The 21,803-nt window shown below is 37.5% G+C and overlaps 1 protein-coding gene across 1 annotated transcript in view; it reads left to right on the top strand.

The window, feature by feature from the left end:
• The window catches only part of ITPR2 (inositol 1,4,5-trisphosphate receptor, type 2), a 494,095-nt gene that overhangs the window by 212,541 nt on the left and 259,751 nt on the right, over nt 1–21,803 (top strand). The window contains exons 27-32 of the mRNA XM_011946983.1: nt 3,532–3,621; nt 3,743–3,868; nt 6,109–6,231; nt 6,878–7,078; nt 9,408–9,659; nt 12,895–13,020. Coding sequence (XP_011802373.1) covers nt 3,532–3,621; nt 3,743–3,868; nt 6,109–6,231; nt 6,878–7,078; nt 9,408–9,659; nt 12,895–13,020 — 918 coding nt within the window. The remainder of the gene's footprint in view (nt 1–3,531; nt 3,622–3,742; nt 3,869–6,108; nt 6,232–6,877; nt 7,079–9,407; nt 9,660–12,894; nt 13,021–21,803) is intronic.

Below are 21,803 nucleotides of genomic sequence, written 5' to 3' on the forward strand. Positions count from 1 at the left end.
TATTGTCAAAAGGATCATTTGGAGATGTGCTACAAGCCTGACACTGTTCTAAGTGTCGCACTTTTTTCTTTTTTCTGGACCCATTCAGCTCTGGCATCCTGCATAAGCTATACTTCTACATTTTGCACTTTTCTAATATTTTGTCATTAGAATAAATTCAAGGTTTTATAGATTAGACCAGTGATGTAGGGCTAAAGTTTATAGAATGTAAAGCATTGTATAAGACATAAAGAATACAGCCAATTTCAGCTCTTTCAGAAGGAAAACTTTTGCAGCACCTTTATTTAGACCATTTTGGCATCAGAATTAGAAAACAAAATCTAATTGTAGTTATATGGTTTATATATTTCTTAAATTACCTTGATCACTGCTTTGGAATCATCCAGATGTTCCATGGGTTTTTGTTCAATTTAATTAAATTGAATTATTTTCTGAAATTAAAAGGGGTTGTTTATTGAATTTTCCAATGTTGCTGCCTTTTGTTGACTGCTAGCAATTTTAAATCAAAATCACTATTTTTCATAATTCCCACACATACAGAGTTTAGCATTGTATATATCTTCACCTGGGCTGAACTAAAGAGCATAACTTTTTGTCATGTAGTATATTTTACCTAAGATTACTTTTGTTAAAACAAGACACTTGCTTTTTCTTCAGATTGTTGCTTGAAAAACAGGCTTAAGGATATCTACCAAAGCTTTGCCTGCCTTTGTAACAGTTTTCTTTAAAGTTGACATATATCAAAAATATCTCTTTTCTAACTAAGGAGCTTTGTCAATCTTTAGAGCTGGTAATATCTTAATCCTGGTTTGTGGTACAAGTGTGTGTGTGTTTGTGTGTATGTTTTAGTATTTCTTCTCTTACAGAAAAAAATGAAATGGTCTTTTAAAAATCCAGCCTTCACCTTTGTGATCAGAAAAAGGAAATGCAATTATATTTCTAGCTTTCCCAGTTTCTACTTCTCATCAATAAATTATTTTTGCTATCAAATGGCAAATCTATTTGTTTCATACTCTGACCTGTAGCCTCTTTTCATCTAAATAGTTTTCATTCATCTTAGCCACTGGGTTGTGTTTTCTCTTCTACACTGGTTTTACTTTCATATATAGTTTAACACTTTCTCCTATAATTTTTTTTTTTTTTCTTTTTTTTGAGACAGAGTCTTGCTCTGTTGCCCAGGCTGCAGTGCAGTGGTGTGATCTCGGCTCACTGCCACCTCTGCCCCTCAGATTCAAGCGTTTCTCCTGCCTCAGCCTCCTGAGTAGCTGGGATTACAGGCACCACACATCACCACACCCAGCTAATTTTTGTATTTTTAGTAGAGATGGGATTTCACTATGTTGGCCAGGCTGGTCTCGAACTCCTGACCTTGTGATCCACCCGCCTTGGCCTCCCAAAGTGCTGGGATTACAGGTGTGAGCCACCGCACCCGGCCTGTCCTATAATTTTCAAGATTCACTTCATGGTTAATGTCTCGCTGGTAATATCCTGCATTCTTTTCTCTCTTTTATTTCCCTGGAGTGGTGGTTGGACTGCTTTCGTTTCTGTCTAAATATTCATTATGATAGCTAGGCGATACACCTCGGGAGTCTAACTTAGTGATGTTTTGAAGGCTTTCAGTGTTTGGATCTTTTACTTTTTGCAGTTCCAATTATAGTGAGTATGAGTGACAAGTGGTCAGCAAGGTAGAAGCTAAGAGATGAGAAAGAGTCATTAAAGGGTACAACCTGCTGTTGTACTAGAAACAGGGATGAAGCAGGGAGACGAGGAAGAGGAGATGGAATTTTTGATTTTATGCATCAAAAATTTTGTTCTCTGAGACACAGTAGGGAAGATAGACAGGTTTGTGGATATCACTGGAAATTTTTGGATGGAAAAGAGAAAGTGTCCATGTAGAGGAATTTTTGTCTGCTCAGTAAAATGGGAGGAGGAGGTCACTTGTTAAACTGAAGTTGAGACTGGGAACATCAGGACAATATTTGCCAGAAAAGAAGCAAAAGAAAAATATAAAGCTGAGTGAGGAGTGTGCTGGCTCAACATGGATTAAGTCACTCTGCTGCTTGAAGCCTTTCATCAGAACTGTCTGATTAACAAGGAAAGTAGTTTTTTTCTTTCTTGATGTTTATTAATTTTGTGATTTGTCCTGGAGCACAGTAGGAGAAGCAACTTGGGACGAATAAATTGTATCAATTGGCTTCCTGTATCTTTGTAACTTTCTCCTGAGCTTAAACTAGGGTCCCCTTTCACGGCAAGTGCCTAACACCATCATTATGGTCAGGAGTTTTGGACCTATGTTGAACTTGACATTCCTCCCAAGTGCAATTTTGCATGGATTGTAAATGAGGGAGGCCATCAGACCCCACTCTGATTGCCCAGTCTTTGCAGTGGACACTGTCAGTTCTTGCCGTTTTCCGTATAACTAGTGTGCTTGTTCTTGCTGCAGTACCTTTGGCTAAGGTGACTTCTTCTTCACCTGGCAAGGCTTTTCCCTGCTCAGCTAGACATCCTTTATGCCTAACTAGACAATTTTCATCCTTCTAGACCTTGCCGTACACTTGACCTCCTTCATAGCACTTGTCTAAAGCTGCAGCTGTTCTCTTTCTGTCTCTCTCTGAATAGTGAATTCTGCCCAGTTCCAATCCTTATTGATATATTTCTCCCTGTTTTCTTAGGTAGACTGTAATTTTCTTGTGAGAAGGACCATATCTTCTATGCATCTCTTTTAGATCCATTCACCGTAGTCTAGTACCAGGTGTGCATGACATCTTCATAAATGTTCGGAATGGAATTGTCACTGGTGTTTGATTTTCATAAGGTGACGCCAGTAGTTGATGTTTCAAATATGTCCACTCCCCATATTTACGATGCTACAGATAATAGTTATTATAATTAAGTATTTTTGGTGTTTCAGGTTTCCTTAATAAGCTTCATTAATTTGATAACTTAAACATTTTATTTTAATTTGCTTTTTGTTTTTCTTTCTTCATTTTCATGGTTCTGTATGTTGGCCCTGAGTCGTGACTCTTCAGGATGCCATGGTGACCTGTCAGAGCATTGTTGCGTTAAGTTGTTCCTTGCTCCCTTCTCTATGATGTGCTCAGCTACGATCATCTGCTCCATCACTCTTTTTTTCTTGCAGTTCATTCCCAGTGATTAAATTATATCTTTTATGCCCTGTATTTTCACTGTTTCTTCTCATATAGGCAATATAAAGCCACAGCATGTCTGAGGTATATATGTCTCTTATGGATATGCACTAATAATATGTATGAAAACTTTACAGTTTAACTCATAACTCTAGGTCATTCTAGTTAACTTGTCATTGTGTTCTCACTGGGTAGCGGTAATTTGCATGGCTCAGTCAAGCCAAGGAACATTTTATGCAATAAAAAAGTACAAAAGAACCATTTAAGTTGAATAATAGATTTATTACAAAATAATTACAAAATATATTTATTATTTAATACAAAAGAAATAAATTTACCACAAAGCTACAAATGGCGTAAAAGTACATATTTGTGTTCCTTTTAGGAGTCGAACATTTTAAGTCCAGTACAGGATGGAACAAAGAAACCTCAGATTGACAGCAACAAGAGCAATAACTACCGGATTGTAAAGGAGGTCAGCAGACGCAAAATATTCTTATATAGTTTTATATTTGCATGCCAAATAAGTTTTGCTTATAAATTATACTTAATATTGTTATTTGTTATATTTGATGCTTTCCCTCTTCCTTTTAAAGATTTTGATTAGGCTAAGTAAACTCTGTGTACAGAATACAAAGTGTCGGATTCAGCATCAACGATTACTGAAAAACATGGGGGCACATTCAGTGGTGTTGGATCTTCTCCAGATACCCTACGAAAAGGTTAGTCCTGGTTATTTTTTGTTCTTTAGCTTGTTATTTTGATACAGTTTAAAATGTTTCGTAAAGTTCCAAGAAATTTTTTCTTTCTTAATTATTTTAGAATAAATCACCCACCAGGTGCCCCATCACCCCTGAGCCCTTTTGTGTATGTTTCCGACAAACAAGGGTACACTACCACATCACCACACTAGAGCCTTCCAAATCAGGAAAGAGCGTGGTGCTTTACCACCACCTAGTCCCTACACACTACTCAGGTTTCTCCCTTTGTCCCAATTGTTTTCGGCTTGAAAAAAAGATCAACTTCAGAATCATGCACTGTTCGGTTGTCATGTTTATTTAAATGTTATGGGAACTCCCATAACATTGACACTCTTAAAAATAGCCAGTTATTTTGAAGGATATCCCTTCATGTGGATCATCTGATGCTTCCTCCTGATTAACACAATTGCGCATATTTGGCAGGAGCATAACAGGAGTAATGCTAAGTTCGTCTCATTGCTTCCTATTAGTTGGTGCACAATTTTGATTTGTCCCATGACTGACGATGTTCACTTTGATCAATTGATTGAGGTTGTGTCTGCCAGGCTTCTCTGATTTTCCCTTTGTAATTCCTTTGTAATTAACAAGTATTTTGTAGAGCAGTTCTGTGAAACTAATATCCCATTCTTCATGAAACTTTCAACTTATTCATTTACTGTGTTTATTTTTATCAGTATGGGTTTGTATATGTTCATTTTATTCCATAGGTTATAAAGGGTTCTATCATTATTTATTTTGATTTCCAGAGTGTCTCAGATTTGGCCAGTGAAGTTCCTTTGAGCTAGATTATCTGTCTTCTAACATACCCCCACCATTCTTTGAGTACTTCCTTGCTTTCTGGCACAATAAAATGTTCCGGGCTCATCTTGTGTTTTTCTTGCTTCAACTCTAGAATCAGCCATTTCTTTAAGAAGCCCCATTTCTGTTTGGTGGGGAATGGTATTTAGGAGCAAAGTTCTGAGAACTGAGTGGGCTCATTGCTTTGGGGTGTTGCCTCCATAGCCTCTCTAAATAGGCAAAGCTGGGGAATATGCATATGTGTGGGTGCATATAGAAATTTATTTAATATTAACATAAAATTCCACTCAAAACATGAGTCCATCTGAATTTCTAACAATGACCACGTGACAAATGGTACAGTCAACTACACAGGGAAATTTTAGGTAGTTTCACTGATATTGTCACAAGATCACTTTTAAGAAGACAAATTTGTTTCTCTGTGAATTTTAAGACTTAAGTTTCTTGTTAAGATTCTTATAAACAAATGATAGTAGCTTAGTATGGGACTTTGGAAAATGGCAACGAATAAGGATATTCATTATTAAGATTGTTAAGAAACAGGGGGACAAAAAGGAGGAGAAAATAGCAGAGAAAGCAGAGAGGAAAAGAAAAAGAAATAGTTGGAAATAAGAGACAAGGTAAATAGCAAGAGGAAGGGACAGAGAGATTGGAGAGAGGAAGAACTGAGATGAGTGAGTAATAAATACATATACAGAGATGACTGACAGAGTGGAGGAAGAGAGGAAGTTTGAATGGAGAGGAAACGGAGTGAGAGCAGAGCAGGAGAAAAGGGGATGGGAGCAGAAGAAATAATAGATGGGACAAGAGGAGAAGAAGAGAGGAGATGGAATAGACATGGGAGAAAGAGTAGGAAGGAAGATGTATGAGAAAGAGAGAGAAATAGAGTGGGGAAAGAGAGACAAAGAAGAAAAGAAGCAGAATGATGGAGATATATAACTGCAAAATGAGACATTTAAAGGAAGGGAAGAATTATGGGTACTGGGGAGTACAGCAGAGAAGGGAGGAGAAAGAGAGAAAGATAGGGACAGAGAGGAAAGGAGGACAGAGGGAGTGTGGGGATGAAGCAGAGGAGGAAAAGGTGGCTATGTACAGAGATGGGGAAACGTGGTGAACAATTGGAAAGATTGGGGAGAAAGAAGGGCTGTGAAACAAAGGGGGCATTGGAAGAACAGAGCAGAATAGAATCAGGAGGAATAACAGAGAAGGTGAGAAAGATTTAGAGAACAGAGAAGAGGGACAGGAGGGGAAACTGGGAGAGGTGTGAAACATAAAGGACACAGAGAAAGGAGAGGAAAGATGGGCAGAGAGAAAAATGGTATGTGGGTGAAAGGACAGATTTTTGCATAACATTTGCAGTCTTCTGTGTTTGTTTCTATCATGTGCTATTCTTTAACTTACAGAACGATGAAAAGATGAACAAAGTAATGAATCTAGCCCACACGTTTCTGCAGAATTTCTGTCGAGGAAATCCACAGAATCAAGTTCTTCTTCATAAACATCTGAATTTGTTTTTAACTCCAGGTGTAAGTATTTTAGTGGCTTCTAATATTTCTAGTAAAGTGTGCATCAAACTTGTCTTAGTAACATTCTTGAAGAGAATTTTGTTACACTTCATTGCTGCATTTTTTTTTCCTTGTGGAAATTATCTCTCCAAAAGTGAGTATCTTTTTTTTTTTTTTTCCATTAAGGAAACTTTTAAAGAAACTTGAAAAATTGCACAAGTTTTACATGCAAATGACAACGTCTTTTATATGTATATAGTTAAATGTTAGGAAAAAGATATGGTAGAACAAAGAACTAACTCACAATACTCTGAGTAAGGTAAATATGGAAAACTCAGAGGTGGAGTTTGCCCTTGTCTGTAAATGTGTTTGAACAGATTTTATGGAAGACCTAACTTTGAATTCATAATTAATCTTGAGAATACTGTTGCCATTATGTTGCACTTTATGATAATAAGCTCCTTTCTCCAACTAAATTCCTCTGTGAACTCAGTTTTCTTTTAATGGTTAATGATCTCATTGCATTTTTTGAAAGACTTGCACAGAAAATTCACTGTGGCTTCGTATAAAATATAAAACTGATCACAAACAGGGCAATTAGTCTAAGTACTGTAGAATAGAAAATTGATCTTGTCAGAATTACAAGGGCACGTTCCTCTGTGTTTAGCTCCTTGAAGCAGAAACCATGCGGCACATCTTCATGAACAATTACCATCTGTGCAACGAAATTAGCGAGAGAGTTGTACAGCACTTTGTGCACTGCATTGAGACACATGGCCGCCACGTGGAGTACCTGAGGTTTTTGCAAACAATTGTGAAAGCAGATGGTAAATATGTGAAGAAATGCCAGGATATGGTAATGACAGAGGTATGTTCTCAGTTTGCCTTTTATCAGCTTCACATAAACAGTATGTTCAAATACATATTTTCTATTAGAGTGAAAAAACCCCCAACAACATAGGTTTGAGAAGTTATTTAATTTAATCATGACTTCTCAAGTGCAAATATATTTTGCTTTAATATAGTGAAGCAACATATCTTAAGTTGGTTTCATGATTTTCCTAATATTTTTCTTTTTGACCTATAACAAATTTGTGTATTTTAAATAATGGGTAAAATCCTATGAAATGTTATCGATTATTTGGAATGAAAGTGACACAATTTTATATTTTTGAGTTTCCAATGTTATAAGAAAGACAGATTGAACTGCGCTTTTCCGGTGCCTTTATTGCTCTGTTTCTGAAATATAGAATGGGTGTTCTCTGCTACTATTTGTAGAAGAGTTTGAAGAGAATCAAACTAAGTAATACAAACTACCCAACAGTGATTTTTTTTTTTACATGTGGAAACTTATTATTATTATTATTATTATTATTATTTTTTTTGAGGTGGAGTCTCGCTCTGTCGACCGGACTGGAGTGCAGTGGCCTGATCTCAGCTCACTGCAAGCTCCGCCTCCCGGGTTTACGCCATTCTCCTGCCTCAGCCTCCCGAGTAGCTGGGACTACAGGCGCCCGCCACCTCGCCCGGCTAGTTTTTGTATTTTTAGTAGAGACGGGGTTTCACCGTGTTAGCCAGGATGGTCTCGATCTCCTGACCTCGTGATCCGCCCGTCTCGGCCTCCCAAAGTGCTGGGATTACAGGCTTGAGCCACCGCGCCCAGCGGAAACTTATTATTTAGAGTAAGTTATAAATTTCAGCAAATGAATAGATGAAGGTACTTTATTTATTTGCCTTTTTCAGTTTTATGTTTGACATTGAGTGATGTTTATGTAATGAGTAAGTTACTAGGAAGCAAGTATGATACATTGGAGAAGTAGCAGCTTAAAGAGCCCTTTGATTAAATCACCACTCTGTGACCAAATGGTTCTCTAGTGGCCCATATGGATTAAGGGAGCTTCCACCTATGGCTACCAAATAGTTACATGGTAGATTTTTATTGGTTTCTGGGCATTTTCATTAGTATATACCTTAAATTTGGGAATGGAGGAAATTTCCATAATGCTTCAAGGAGTCCCTCCTGCCACTTAGAAATCTTAAAATTAATTTAGCTTAAAGCCTTGAATTTTTAAATGTAAATTATTATTATTATTAAACATTTTAAGGAACATTTTAAGCTTGTAAAATGCACCTTTTTCTTCTCTGCATTTACCTTCACATTAGCTCTTCATTGTCTGGAAATGTGAGAACTAACTGGATTTTGCGTTATGATCGGCAAGGGAAGAATTAGAATGGGGAAGCAGCAGACAGTGAAACCATCCCTATGACACTGTTGGGTGAAGTGTTTCTGTGCACTAAGAAGTATTTGTAATATTGTACTATGTTAATATGTAGTACATATTTTTGATAGATATACATTCTCTTTCAACAAAACTTTCAAAGTAAGCCAGCTAATTGGCTTATAGATTTAAATATGTTGCCACTTTAAATATAATACATAGAGAAAAAATTGTATATCCTTAGTTACCTACCAACATGTCTCACACTGGGGTTAGAAAATTGGTACTGATAATAGACAATAAGATATTTTGGAGTTTGAGCAATAAAACTGCCATCTGATGGAATTTTCTACTAAAATTATATAAACAAAATATGATGGAAAATTTATGTCCTAAAAGCCCCTACCTATTCATATCTTTGTTTCTCTTGTTTTTTTGGTCTTAGTTTTCTACTTATTTCTCTTGTCTCTGCTTTTACCTTCATTCTCTCCTGATGCCTTCTTATGACACATGGAATTTTGTAGACTTTTGTAGAGCTGTAATTAGCTCGACGTACTTGCTTATGTAGTCACTATTGCAATGGATGAGGATATTTTACTCTGCTTTAGTAAAAGTATGAGATTTCTTGTGCTTTTGGCCATTGTCTTCCCGCCAAAAAAAGGTAGAGGAAAGTAACTTTATTTTGTTACAGGTTTAATTTCAGTGTGATGAACAATTTACTATCATCCTTATTGTTTCATTCTTGCCTCATCTGCTGCTTCCACATCGCCCCAACTGATTTTGATAGCATTCATAGCTGGTTCCTTGGCATGAGATCATAATCTTTTCACCACCCTCCCCCAGCTTAGCTCTGCTTTTGCCATATTATATATATTTTTACAAAGAGATACATGTGTTTCCAGATATATCAAGCCTTTGGAATTAACTGCAAGGATAAATGTTTGGACTGCTATGTAGACTCTTTTATTATCATTTCAGTTGATAAATGGGGGTGAAGATGTGCTGATATTTTACAATGATAGAGCGTCATTTCCAATCCTTCTCCATATGATGTGTTCAGAGAGAGACCGAGGGGACGAGAGTGGCCCCTTAGCCTACCACATCACCCTGGTGGAGCTGCTGGCAGCATGCACAGAGGGGAAAAATGTCTACACTGAAATCAAGTGTAATTCCCTTCTCCCGCTGGACGACATAGTGAGGGTGGTGACCCATGACGACTGCATCCCTGAGGTAAGCCTGGCAAAAGCTTGGCAGCTCTAATAGAATCATTATTAATTTTTAAAGTTTATCTAGGTGCCAGAAGTCCCCCATACTAATATTTATAGTGAGATCGTATATTTAGTCAGGGAATTGTATTTAACTATATAATTTGGAAAATGTAAAGCAGCATAAAAGGTCTGCTTTTTAATAAGAAGTTCTAAAAGAAGTTCTGAAAGATGATAAAGTTTTTTTTTTTTTTTTTTTTTTTTTTGAGAGAGAGTTTTGCTCTGTTGCCCAGGCTGGAGTGCAAAGGCAAAATCTCAGCTCACTGCAACCTCCGCCTCCTAGGTTCAAGTGATTCTCTTGCCTCAGCCTCCCGAGTGGCTGGGATCACAGGCATGTGCCACCACGCCCAGCTAATTTTTGTATTTTTAGTAGAGACGGGGTTTCACCATGTTGCCCAGGCTGGTCTCGAACTCCTGACCTCAGGTGATGCACCCACCTTGGCCTCCCAAAGTGTTGGATTTACCGGCATGAGCCACCGCAGCCAGCCTATGAGAAACTTTTAAGAAGTATAGCCACTGCTCGTTTAGTGGAAGCTACTAGACAGCTCTCTTAAAATTCTAAACATGGCAATATGATCAAACTGAAAGGTTTACTTGAACCTTTAGTAGGTACTTGAGCATAAAACAGGTGCTTCAAAAATGATTCATAATCATTGATTGGAGAGGCTAGGATAGTGCTGCAGGACCACATAAAAGACTCTGCAGGTTTACCTGGTTTTATGGAATAGATGCATTCTTGAAAATATGCACACACAGTTTGCTTTATTCCCACGTCATTTACCCTCTGTCCTGGTTTGGCTCTGATGATAGAAAAAGTCTCAGTAGCAGCTGGTTGTCTGCCAATAGGCTTCTATTAATGAGGCATCTAGGAATGTACATTGCAATAATTTCTTTCTTTTCTACTGTTGTATGTTGTTCCAAAGCTTATAAATGTGTGATACACTGAAAAAGATATGGAGTCAAACATTTAAAATCACAGTAACTTAAAAAGGTGTCAGATGAGGTTAACGGAAATTCCCTACTTTTAGATAATCCTATGGTAGTGATGGACTTGAAAGCATATTTTTGTGAAATTTTGTGGAATTGTCGACATGTCACTCCAAGAGTAATTCATGTCTGATTGGTCTGAAATAAGATGACAAAGAGGGGAAGCTTAGTCTAATGATGGAATCCCTGGGTTCTGTCCTTACTTGAGAGCCTGATTCTGGGTATATTTCTTCCTACATGTAGTTCCCTCTGACACTACCACTCTTACGTCTTACATTCATCTAAGTAACTCCTCCTTATCCTTTAGATCTTGATTCAAGCCTTACTTCTCCAGGGAAGACTTCCTTGGCCTCCCTTAGTACAGTCTGTAAGAATATATAATTTGAAATTTGACATTTCCATTTTATTAGTTAGCAAAGACCTGTAACCCTCATGCCCATGCCCAAGATTGTAAGCTCTATGAGAGTAACAACAACTGGATCTGTTTCTTTTCACTGTTTTATTGTTTAAGCCAGAGCCTACACTCAATAAATAAGTTTTAAATGAATGCACAAACGAATTAAAGAATGTTTTATCCTGGATACATTACATTCTAGTTGTGTGGCTGACTCCAACAGGTTACTTAACCTTTTTAATCTTAAATTCCTACAATTTTAAGGTGGAATAATTATTGTATGTACCTGATAGTATTGTTGGAGGATTAAAGTAAATAATTCATACAAGATGCTGAGGGTATTTGGCACATAGGAAACACTGAGTACATTTTAGCTGCTGTCATGATAGTTGTGCGAATGCACTGAGTGGCCCGCGTCTCCGTACCCTGTGGCCATCCTTGACACCGGCAGTCTGCCATTGACGATTTGTTTAGGATCAGTGAGGTACAGAGAAGCACCAAGGGCATGAAAGCTGTCCCAAACTTTTTATGGTTCCAATTTGGATTCCATGAGTCCCTGAAATTGTTCATAGGATTTTTTATGTCTACGTATTTTTTTCAGAGAGATTTATAGCATTCATCAGATTTTCATAATGAAGGAAATAAAAAAATGCAAAACAAAAATTACTGTCCTATGTACTTTAGAAATGGTGTATGTTAGTGAAATTCATCCCAATCCTTTATGAGGAATTTCACTAATTCTGGAAAGGAATTTTACTACATCTGTATCTTAAAATAGGATACATTTTTGGGGGTAAACTGTGAGCTTATTTCTTCTCAGAGAAAAAGTAATTTAAATATTTTTGAATGGTCTTGAAATATTATTTGGTCAAAATATTTTAATGTTTTATTAGGACTCTCTTGGTTACAAGTGACAGAAACCTAACATAAACTAGTTTAAATAAAAAAAGGGAATTTTATTGGCTCCAGTACGTAGTAATTTGAAGGATGGTTGTTCAGATGGATCCAGAGGTTGAAAGAGTGTCAGAATTTATTCTATTTCTTATCCCTTTTTCCTTCATCTTTCTGCCTCATTCTCTTCTGGGTATAATTTTCCTCTACAGACCTGGAGAAGATGGTTTTTTGAAGTTAAGGTTTACCTTGTTTCATTTTAGCAATGAGAGAAAAAGGAAAGAGTTGTTGAGAAGAAGGAAGAGGAGGAGTAAGAGGGCGGGAACTCATGTACTTAGTCAAGTAATTGTGTTTATGTAATTTGGAAAATTTAAAAGAGCATAAAAGCTCTACTTATTAATAAGTTCTGTAGGAAGTTCTGAAAGATGACAAACTTTTAAGAACTATAGCCACTGCTAGCTTAGTGGAAGCTACTACACAACTCTTAAATTCTAAACATGGCATTGTTATCAAACTGAAATTTTAGTTGAACTTTAAGTATGTTTTTGAGCATAAAACAGGTGCTCAAGATGGGGAAGGGATGAGGGGTCAGGGAAGGAGAGGGGAGAAGAAAGAAAGGGAATGGGAGAGGAAGGAGGGGTTGCTTTTGACTCCTAGAATCTCAAATATGATAGGCTTGTTTTGCATAAAGTTCTTTCTCACAGCAATTGTTGGGCCCAGGCGGATGGAGTACTTGGCCCCATGTTTTCACCCCTAGGTCAGTGAACTCTTAGCAAAAGAAGAGAAACGGGAATGCTTTCTGGATAGACAAAACTATGCTATGATCTACCATGAAAACTAACAGATTTTATATTAACCTTTCATAATTGATATTTCAAAGTCATCAATAAAGAAAACTAACTTTCTTTTGTATTTGAAACTTGCACAGGTCAAAATTGCTTATGTGAACTTTGTTAATCACTGTTATGTTGACACTGAAGTGGAAATGAAAGAAATCTATACAAGTAACCACATTTGGAAATTATTTGAGAACTTCTTGGTGGATATGGCAAGGGTAAGTTAGATTTTGACCACTGAAGGATGTCAATAGATATTTTGACCCAATAGTATTAACCATCTGGATGAAGACTTGCAGTTAAATTCACTACCTTTTGATTTAATGCATTCATTCATAAAGTTGTGAATGAATTTCAGAAGGTCGTGAATGAGATTTAATGAGTTAATATATACACAGAATGCTTAGTACATTGTAGATAGCAGGAGGTAAAGTGTTCATTTTCACCTTTATGAGTGACTGTATTTGTCTGTTATTAAATGGAATCTTAGTGGCCTTCTTATATTGGTTAGAGAAGATATTTGGCAGAGGTCAATTTGCATTTAATCTCTTATTCTAAATGCAATTGCAAAGCACAGATCAAGAGACCTGAAGAGGTCTTGACTACTGCTTTCAGGCAGATAGGTACTTGACCAGCCAACTAAGGACTTAGCCTTGCTCACTGTTGACAATTCAAAATCTTCTTTGGAAGTGTACTCCAGTAATTTAATCATCTGGCATTTTCACTCATGTCCACCAAATTATATTCTGCTTGTTGCTGTTTGTTTTGTTGGGGGCTGTTGGGGAGGACATGTGGAGCTGGTTGGCATTTTCTAGATACTGCCTGGCATATGTTTTTGCTCTGTTAATATTGAGTAAATGAATGAATGAAGAAATGTAAGAAAGAAGGAATCTCTTTGATGGACAACACAATTTTCTTTAGCACATCTTAGCCTTTTTTTATGCATACTGAATTATCATAACAGCCAGGGTCTAAAAAAAATCTCTGATTTTCCCGTTAAAGAAGTTATGGGACTTGATGTTCAAATAAGGTTTTACTAAAGAAAACAGTGTATAGATAACTCCTTAGACCTATTATGAATGATGGTGGCCAGACTTAGCACCTTTGGCCTTCCAACATTCCTGAGTGCTGGTAGCTTTGCATAGGCCTTATATCGATGTATTTGGAGGAGAAAGATTAGTGAAGCCCATATTTTCATTGTATTAATTACAAGAACCGATGCTGTTATCTATTAGCTCACTGCCTCTCTACACCTTTTTCTGAAAGGAGGGATGACAAGGTACATCCCTCCTTTCACTGCCTGTAGACTCAGACATGTGAGAGCACCCTTGGATAATACAGTGAATCATGTGTTATTCCAGACCATGGACTCTTTTTATTTAGCCAAGGTTTCCAAATGAAATGTGCTTAGTTTACTTTTGGTGTGGTGCAGTGTGGTGAGTGAGGTAGTTCTTGTTTTACTTCATTTCCATACAGCTAAAAACCGCTTATTGCCTGTCTCAGGTAAATATGCACCTGTAGAGAAATCCACCTGTTTTATGCAGCATTTAACGTAGTACTCATATATGTCCCCACTGACCTTGTGAAAACCTTGATTCTGACCAGCTGTGGTATCTCCAGAGACCTTGAAGTAATGAGTGACTTCCATGCCAATGACTGAGCTTTAAAACTGCACGTGCAGGAGAATATTAAAGAGATTATAGACTGATTTGCAGAGTTGCACAGTGCTACTGACTAAAGATAAGCTTGAAACAGATCAAGGTCACATTGTAGGCAGCATGAGCTATAAACCTGAAAGGATTTTTATTTTTTAAACCAAAGAAAGCCAATGATAACTTCCATTGATAATGCTACCTGGGAAATACTGTTTTCACTGATATATGTGCCAGGCAAAGGTGCACAGATTTACATTCTTTTTTGAAGAAAAAAAAACACACACACACACACACGTGTAGCACCAATTTTAACTATTGCTTTATTAGATAATTAATGTTATTATATTAAAGCTCTAGGAGAATTTCAGTATCTTCTTAATCTATTTATTCTTTATGTCTAACCACAATAACTTAGCTGTACTGCAAAAGGGTTTTTAAAAATATTTCCCTCTTGTTTATATTTTAAAACAGCAGCTCTCTAATCCCTTCACCAGGGTTGACAGGAATCACCTTGCCTTTTTCAGGGAAGGAAATAGAAACCTGACTTTTTCATGTCTGGGATTTTTCTCTCTCCCCATGAAGAAAGATCAGAGTCACCACAAACTTTCAAATTCAAGTTATAAAACTAAGTGTGGTTAAATGAGTAGAATGTGGCCTTCTAGGTAAATTTTCAGTTCAGTTGGGCAGTTTTTAAGCTTTAGTGAGCATCAGGCTTAGCTGGTGGGCTTTGTAAAATACAGATTGCTGGGCCTTGTCCCGAGTTTCTGATTTCCATACATGAGAGACTTTGCATTTTTAACAAATTCCTAGGTGATGCTGCAGATGCTGGTCCAGGGACCACACTTTGAGAATCGCTGTAGTAGATAGAGCCTGGTAGCTAAGAGTAGGTATTTCAAAGGATTTAGCCAGACCAGAGTTCAAGTCTAGACTCTGCCTCTCAGTAGCTCAGTTTATCTTGGGCAAAGTACTTAACCCCTCTGGGCCCTGAGTTTCCTGATTTATAAAATGAATACAATAAGTTCACATTCCCCGTAGGATTAGTGGGAGAATCTAATGAGATAATGTGTATAAAATTCTTAACACGTATTAGCATCAGTAAGAGAGTTGGTAACATGATCCATATCATTGTATCCAGAGGACCATTCAGCATAGGCAAAAACTGGAAATTATGTCCATAAAGCTGGACATCCCCAACAGTAGTTGACATAAATATCCATGTATGAGATAAACCAAATCCAGGTGTCCCAACAAAGTTATGAAATCCTGGAAGAACTGATTTATATCCATGAGAAATGATGAAGGTAATCTGGAGGAAAGGAATTTGGTAAGTTGAACCTAAAGAATCATAGCATCTTAGGGTTGGATGTAGTAGTCAAATTTATACCCAGTTCATAGTCTTTGGCACTTACTTAAATATCTGATTAACAATAATCTTACTACTTTTTTCTTTTTCTTTTTAATTTTTGTGGATAAATACTAGCTATATATATTTATGAGGTACAGGAGATATCTTGATACTGCCATATAATGTGTAATGAACACATCAAGGTAAATGGGATGTTCATCACCTGAAGCATTTCTCCTTTCTTTATGTTACAAATAATCCAATTATATTTCTTTAGTTATTTAAAAATGTACAAGAATTATTCTTGACTGTAGTCACTCTGTTGTACTATCAAATATTAGATTTTATTCATTCTTTTCAACTATATATTTGTACCCATTAAGCATCCCCACTTCCCCTCTGCTCCACTACCCTTCCTAGCCTCTGGTAACCATCCTTTTATTCTCTATCTCCATGAATTTAATTGTTGCAATTTTTTAGTGCCCACAAATAAGTGAGAACATGCAAAATTTGTCTTTGTGTGCCCAGCTTATTTCAATTAACATAATGACCTCCAGTTCCATCCATGTTGTTGCAGATGACTGGATCTCATTCTTTTTTAATGGCTGAATAGTACTCCACTGTGTGTATGTACCACATTTTCTTTATCCATTCATCTGTTGATGGGCACTTAGGTTGCTTCCAAATTTTGGCTATTGTGAGCCGTGCTGCAACAAACACGGGAGTGCAGATATCTCTTCAATGTACAATTTCCTTTCTTTTGGGAATATATCCAGAAGTGAGATTGTTGGATCATATGGTAGCTCTATTTTTAGATTTTTTTTTTTTTTTTTTTTTTTTTTTGAGATGGAGTCTGATTCTGTCACCCAGGCTGGAGTTGCAGTGATCTCAGCTCTCTGCAACCTCCACCTCCAGGGTTCAACCATCTCCTACCTTAGCCTCCCAAGTAGCTGGGACTACAGGCATGCACCACCATGCCTGGCTAATTTTTGTGTGTTTTTTTAATAGAGATGGGGTTTCACCATGTTGGCCAGGCTGGTCTTGAACTCCTGACCTCAAGTGATCCACCCATCTTGGCCTCCCGAAGTGCTGGGATTACAGGCGTGAGCCTCTGCACCCGGCTAGTTTTAGTTTTTTGAGGAACCTCCAAAATGTTCTCCCTAGTGATTGTACAAATTTACATTCCCACCAGTGGTATACGAGGGTTTCCATTTCTCCACGTGCTTTTCAGCATTTGTTATTGCCTCTCTTTTGGATAAAAGCCACTGTAACTGGGGTGAGATGATATCTCATTGTAGTTTCGATTTGTATTTCTCTTGTGATCAGTGATGTTGAGCACCTTTTCATATACCTGTTTGCCATTTGTATGTCATCTTTTGAGAAATGTCTATTCAGATCTTTGCCCATTTTTAAATCGGATTATTCTATTTTTTTCCTATAGAGTTGTTTGAGCTCGTAACAGATTCTGGTTATTAATCCCTTGTCAGATGGATAGTTTGCAAATATTTTCTCCCATTCTGTGGATTATCTCTTCACTTTGTTGATTGTTTCCTTTGCTGCACAAACGGCTTTTTCTTTTCTTTTTTGGAGATGGAGTCTCACTCACCCAGGCTGGAGTGCAGTAGTGCTACCTCAGGTCACTGCAACACCTGCCTCCTGGATTCCAGTGATTCTCCTGCCTCAGCCTCCCGAGTAGCTGGGACTACAGGCACCCGCCACCACGCCCAGCTAATTTTTGTATTTTTAGTAGAGATGGGGCTTTACCATGTTGGCCAGGCTGGTCTGAAACTCCTGACCTCAAGTGATCGGCCCACCTCGGCCTCCCAAAGTGCTGGGATTACAGGCATGAGCCACTGTGCCTGACCTGAAGCCTTTTAACTTAATGTCATCCCATTTGTCCATTTTTGCTTTGGTTGCCTGTGCTTGTTGGGTGTTACTCTAGAAATTTTTGCCCAGACCAATGTCCTGGACAGGTTCCCTGATGTTTTCTTGTAGTAGTTTCAAGGTTTGAGATCTTAGATTTAAGTCTTTAATCCATTTGGATTTGATTTTTGTATATCATGAGAGATAGGGATATAGTTTCATTTCTTCTGCTTATGGATATTTGGTTTTCCTCGCACTATTTATTGAAGAGACTGTCTTTTCCCCAGTGTATGTTTTTGGCACCTTTGTGGAAAATGAGTTCATTGTAGGTGTGTGGATTTGTTTCTGAGTCCTCTTTTCTGTTCTTTTGGTATATGTGTGTTTTTATGCCAGAACCATGCTGTCAAATTTTTCCATATTACAAATTTTACCTAGTTATTTTTTCTCCAGCAACACAAAATAATTAAGTTAAAGATGTGTTTACTATAAACACCTCCTCACTATTCTTGCTAGTGACCTATTTTGAAACGACAAAATTATATAACTTGAAGAAAATGAAGATCATCTTAGTCGGTCTCATAATTTTGCCTGTGGCTTCTGCAGAGAGAATTTTCTGGTTGACTCTCCTAGCTAGTTATAGAGTGGGAGGGCTGCTGTAGCATCATCCAGTGCTTTTCCCCAACAGCTGGTCAAGTATTTTATGATAGCCTTCATATCTCCCATCATTTTCTCCATTTCTTTCAGTGATTCCTCCTCTGATACAGTTTCTGGGATTCTAGTTTCAACATACTTTTGAGATCCTTCTAGTTTCTGTGTTTTGTTGAAAGGTATGACATTCAGGATGGAACCCAGTACTTCAGGCAGCAGATGACTCAGCACAGCTTAGTAGACATTTGGAGAAATATATATATATTTTTGAGACAGAGTTTCACTGTTTCACCCAGGCTGGAGTGCAGTGGGGTGATCTCAGCTCACTGCAACCTCTGTCTTCCAGTTTCAAGTGATTCTCTGGCCTCAGCCTCCTGAGTAGCTGGGATTATAGGCGCCCACCACCACGCCCGACTAATTTTTCTATTTTTAGTAGAGACGGGGTTTCACCATGTTGGCCAGGCTGGTCTCGAGCTCCTAACCTCGTGATCTGCCCGCCTTAGCCTCCCAAAGTGCTGGGATTCCATATGTGAGCCACTGCGCCTGACCTGACAATATTTTTTAAAGTGCAGATGAAATAGTAATGAAATTACTAATAATAATGAAATTAGCACTCATACCACCTTCCACCATTCTTCTCTTGTTTTTCTGGAGTCAGCACTACCAGGGTCTTTTTGTCTGTCCTTGAGTACGGCTGTCTAAAGTCGCCTTTTTTAGTATTTTTCATTTTCCTATTGGCATTTCTTTGTCTCTTATCTTGTTAAGACCCATACAAGAAAATCTTTCCCAAAAGATTATTTTTAATAAACTGGTGCTAGATTGTTTCACATTCTCATTCCATTCTAATATCCTGACAGAGACAGTATCCATGTCCTGTAAGCACACCAGATCTAGGCAGGCAGCAATGCTATTAGACCCATGGAAAGTTGTTACACTGTCTTTCAGAGCATTTAATGACAGCCCACTTTGATCTATGTTCCAGTGCAGCTAAAACTGGTGTTTGTAGCGCAGAAAAGCTTTTCTTTGGCTTTATAACTGATTGTTGTTGATAGTCAGGGGATTTGAGTCATTATTAGAAGGCACATAAAGAGGGTAGACTATGATCAATGTTAGCCTCAGACTATATTTTTTTCTTTGAAGATGTTTCCAATTTTGCTATCAATGTCAGGATCCTATGAGGACCAACAGTACTCTAAGTGATATACTGGCAGAATGAAATTAGACCAAGAAATAATTTAGGAGGCTCACCTAACTCTCTGTCATGTCGGTGTCCCATTAGTCACTGGTTAACAAGACAAACTTGTGTATTTCACTTTCAGGTAGATAACTTGAGCCATTTTTTTGATATAATTGGTTTATTTATTCTATATCTTTAATTGTTAACAACTCTTATATTGAGTCAAGTTTTAACTTAAAATTTTTGCTCCCTTAACTTACCAAATAAATATGTAGGAGGTTGGAGTAAAGATATAATTTATATGCACATTGAAACGTACTTTCCTAGTTCTTTAATTTGGTGACATTAAGTCAATTAAAAAAATAATTTTCTTGAATTTCTTAAGTCGAATGAGCTATTAAAAAATCTCATTTGAAAGGGCTCATTTTATATGGTCTTCTAACTAACATTTCAGGGAAGTGAAGAAGTATATTCTATAACTTGCATAAGGCTTATACAAGGCTTCTTCCCTTGGACCACAGGATGTCAATTCCATTCTATTTGCCACCCACCACACTGTCCACTCCTCAGTCTCTTGTCTGTTTTCTCTGCATCTTCCCAACTTCTAAATATTGGAGTGTGCCAGACTCAGGCTTTGGAACGGATCCCTTCTCTCTCTATAGTCACTGTTTGCTAATCTCATTTACTCACAACTTTCTATGCTTCTCCTGATGTCTAGTTTCACATATTTAACTGTCTACATGACACCTCCACTTGGCTGTCTAACCTCAAACTCTTTATTCATTCCCATGCCCCACTCTAAAATAATCCCTTTTCAAGACTGTGGCATCTCTATAAATGGTAATTCTGTTACTCACTGTAGGCATTCAGGCAAACCATTTTGGTGCCATCTGTAAATCTTATTTTCTTCCACCCAAAATCCAGTCCTTCCACAAATTCTGCCAGTTCTAATCATAAAATATTGCAAATTTGACTACTCCTGAACACTCCCATCACAACTACCCTCCCCCAAGGCACCATTCTCTCTCATTTGGATGATTGCAATAGCTTCATAACCTGTTTCTAAGCTTCTGCTCTTGTCCCTCTCTCTATCTATCCTTTATCTAGCAGCCATCATGATTGAAGGAAGAGGAAGAGGAGGTGGAGGAGATAGAGGAGAAGGGGGTGAAGGGGAAAGACAGGGAGAAGAAGGAGAGGATGATTGTCACTCCTCTGCTCAGATTCCTCCAGTGGCTTCCTGTCTTGCTCAGAGTAAAACCCCTGTGTGACTTAGCCTCCACCCTATGACCACCCTTCTTCCCCTTGTCCTCTTATTCTCCCCCTAGTTAGCTCTCTGTTCCATCCTGTGGTCTCCTTGCTGCTCCTCAGGCATGCCAAATGCCTTCCTATCTCAGCAACTGTACATTTCCCTGGGATGCTGGACTCCCCAGTATCTGCATAACTTCTTCCTTGTCTCTTAGGTTCTTCCTTCAAAGTCACTCCTTCAGAGAGGGCTTTGCCAACCACCCTATATAAAGTAACTGCCTCTTTTCTCTATCCTCCATACACTTGCTTCATTTTTCTCCATAGAACTTAATACCACCTGACATTTACATATATATATTTATTTGTATTTGTTTCAGTAGAAACAAATGAAAGACAGGAATTTTATCTCTGTTCACTGCTGCATACCTGACCTAGAACAATGTCTCACACATACTAGATCTCAATAAATATTTGTGAAATAAATAAATAAATGTCATATGAAGCTAAAAATATTTAAAAAGTGGATTTGAAAACAAAGAAAATGTGGTCTGAGCATAGAATTAAGTAGGCAAATCAATGAAATGAAATGAATAGCCAGAAATAGCCTTTTACATATATATTAATATATAATAAATTATCACCTATTAGTGGAAAGGGATTGGATGTTTCTAGGGATTGGTGAACTTTTTCTGTAAACAGTAAAATAGTAAATATTTCAACTTTGTAGACTACTGTTGCCACTATTATGACAATTACTATAGAGAAAGGAGTCCCAGGCAGTACAAACATGAATGGATCTGGCTAAATTTGATGCATGCGCTGTGTTTGCCCACCCTTGGATTATTAGTAATAGAAACTCCATTAGAATAGGGGTTTTTATATATTTTGTTTACTGATGGATCTCAAGTATGTAGAATATTCTTGGCATGGAATGGACACTCAATAAAAATTGTTGACTTGAAGTAAAAATGACTGTTGATGACACTAGCTATTTAGGGTGAAATGAACTCACATAATACCAATAATTGAAATGGATTTCATAGCTAAATAGAAAAAAACCTGAACCAG

Source organism: Colobus angolensis, unplaced genomic scaffold, assembly GCF_000951035.1.
Source record: "Colobus angolensis palliatus isolate OR3802 unplaced genomic scaffold, Cang.pa_1.0 Scaffold256, whole genome shotgun sequence".
Lineage (NCBI taxonomy): Eukaryota > Metazoa > Chordata > Mammalia > Primates > Cercopithecidae > Colobus > Colobus angolensis.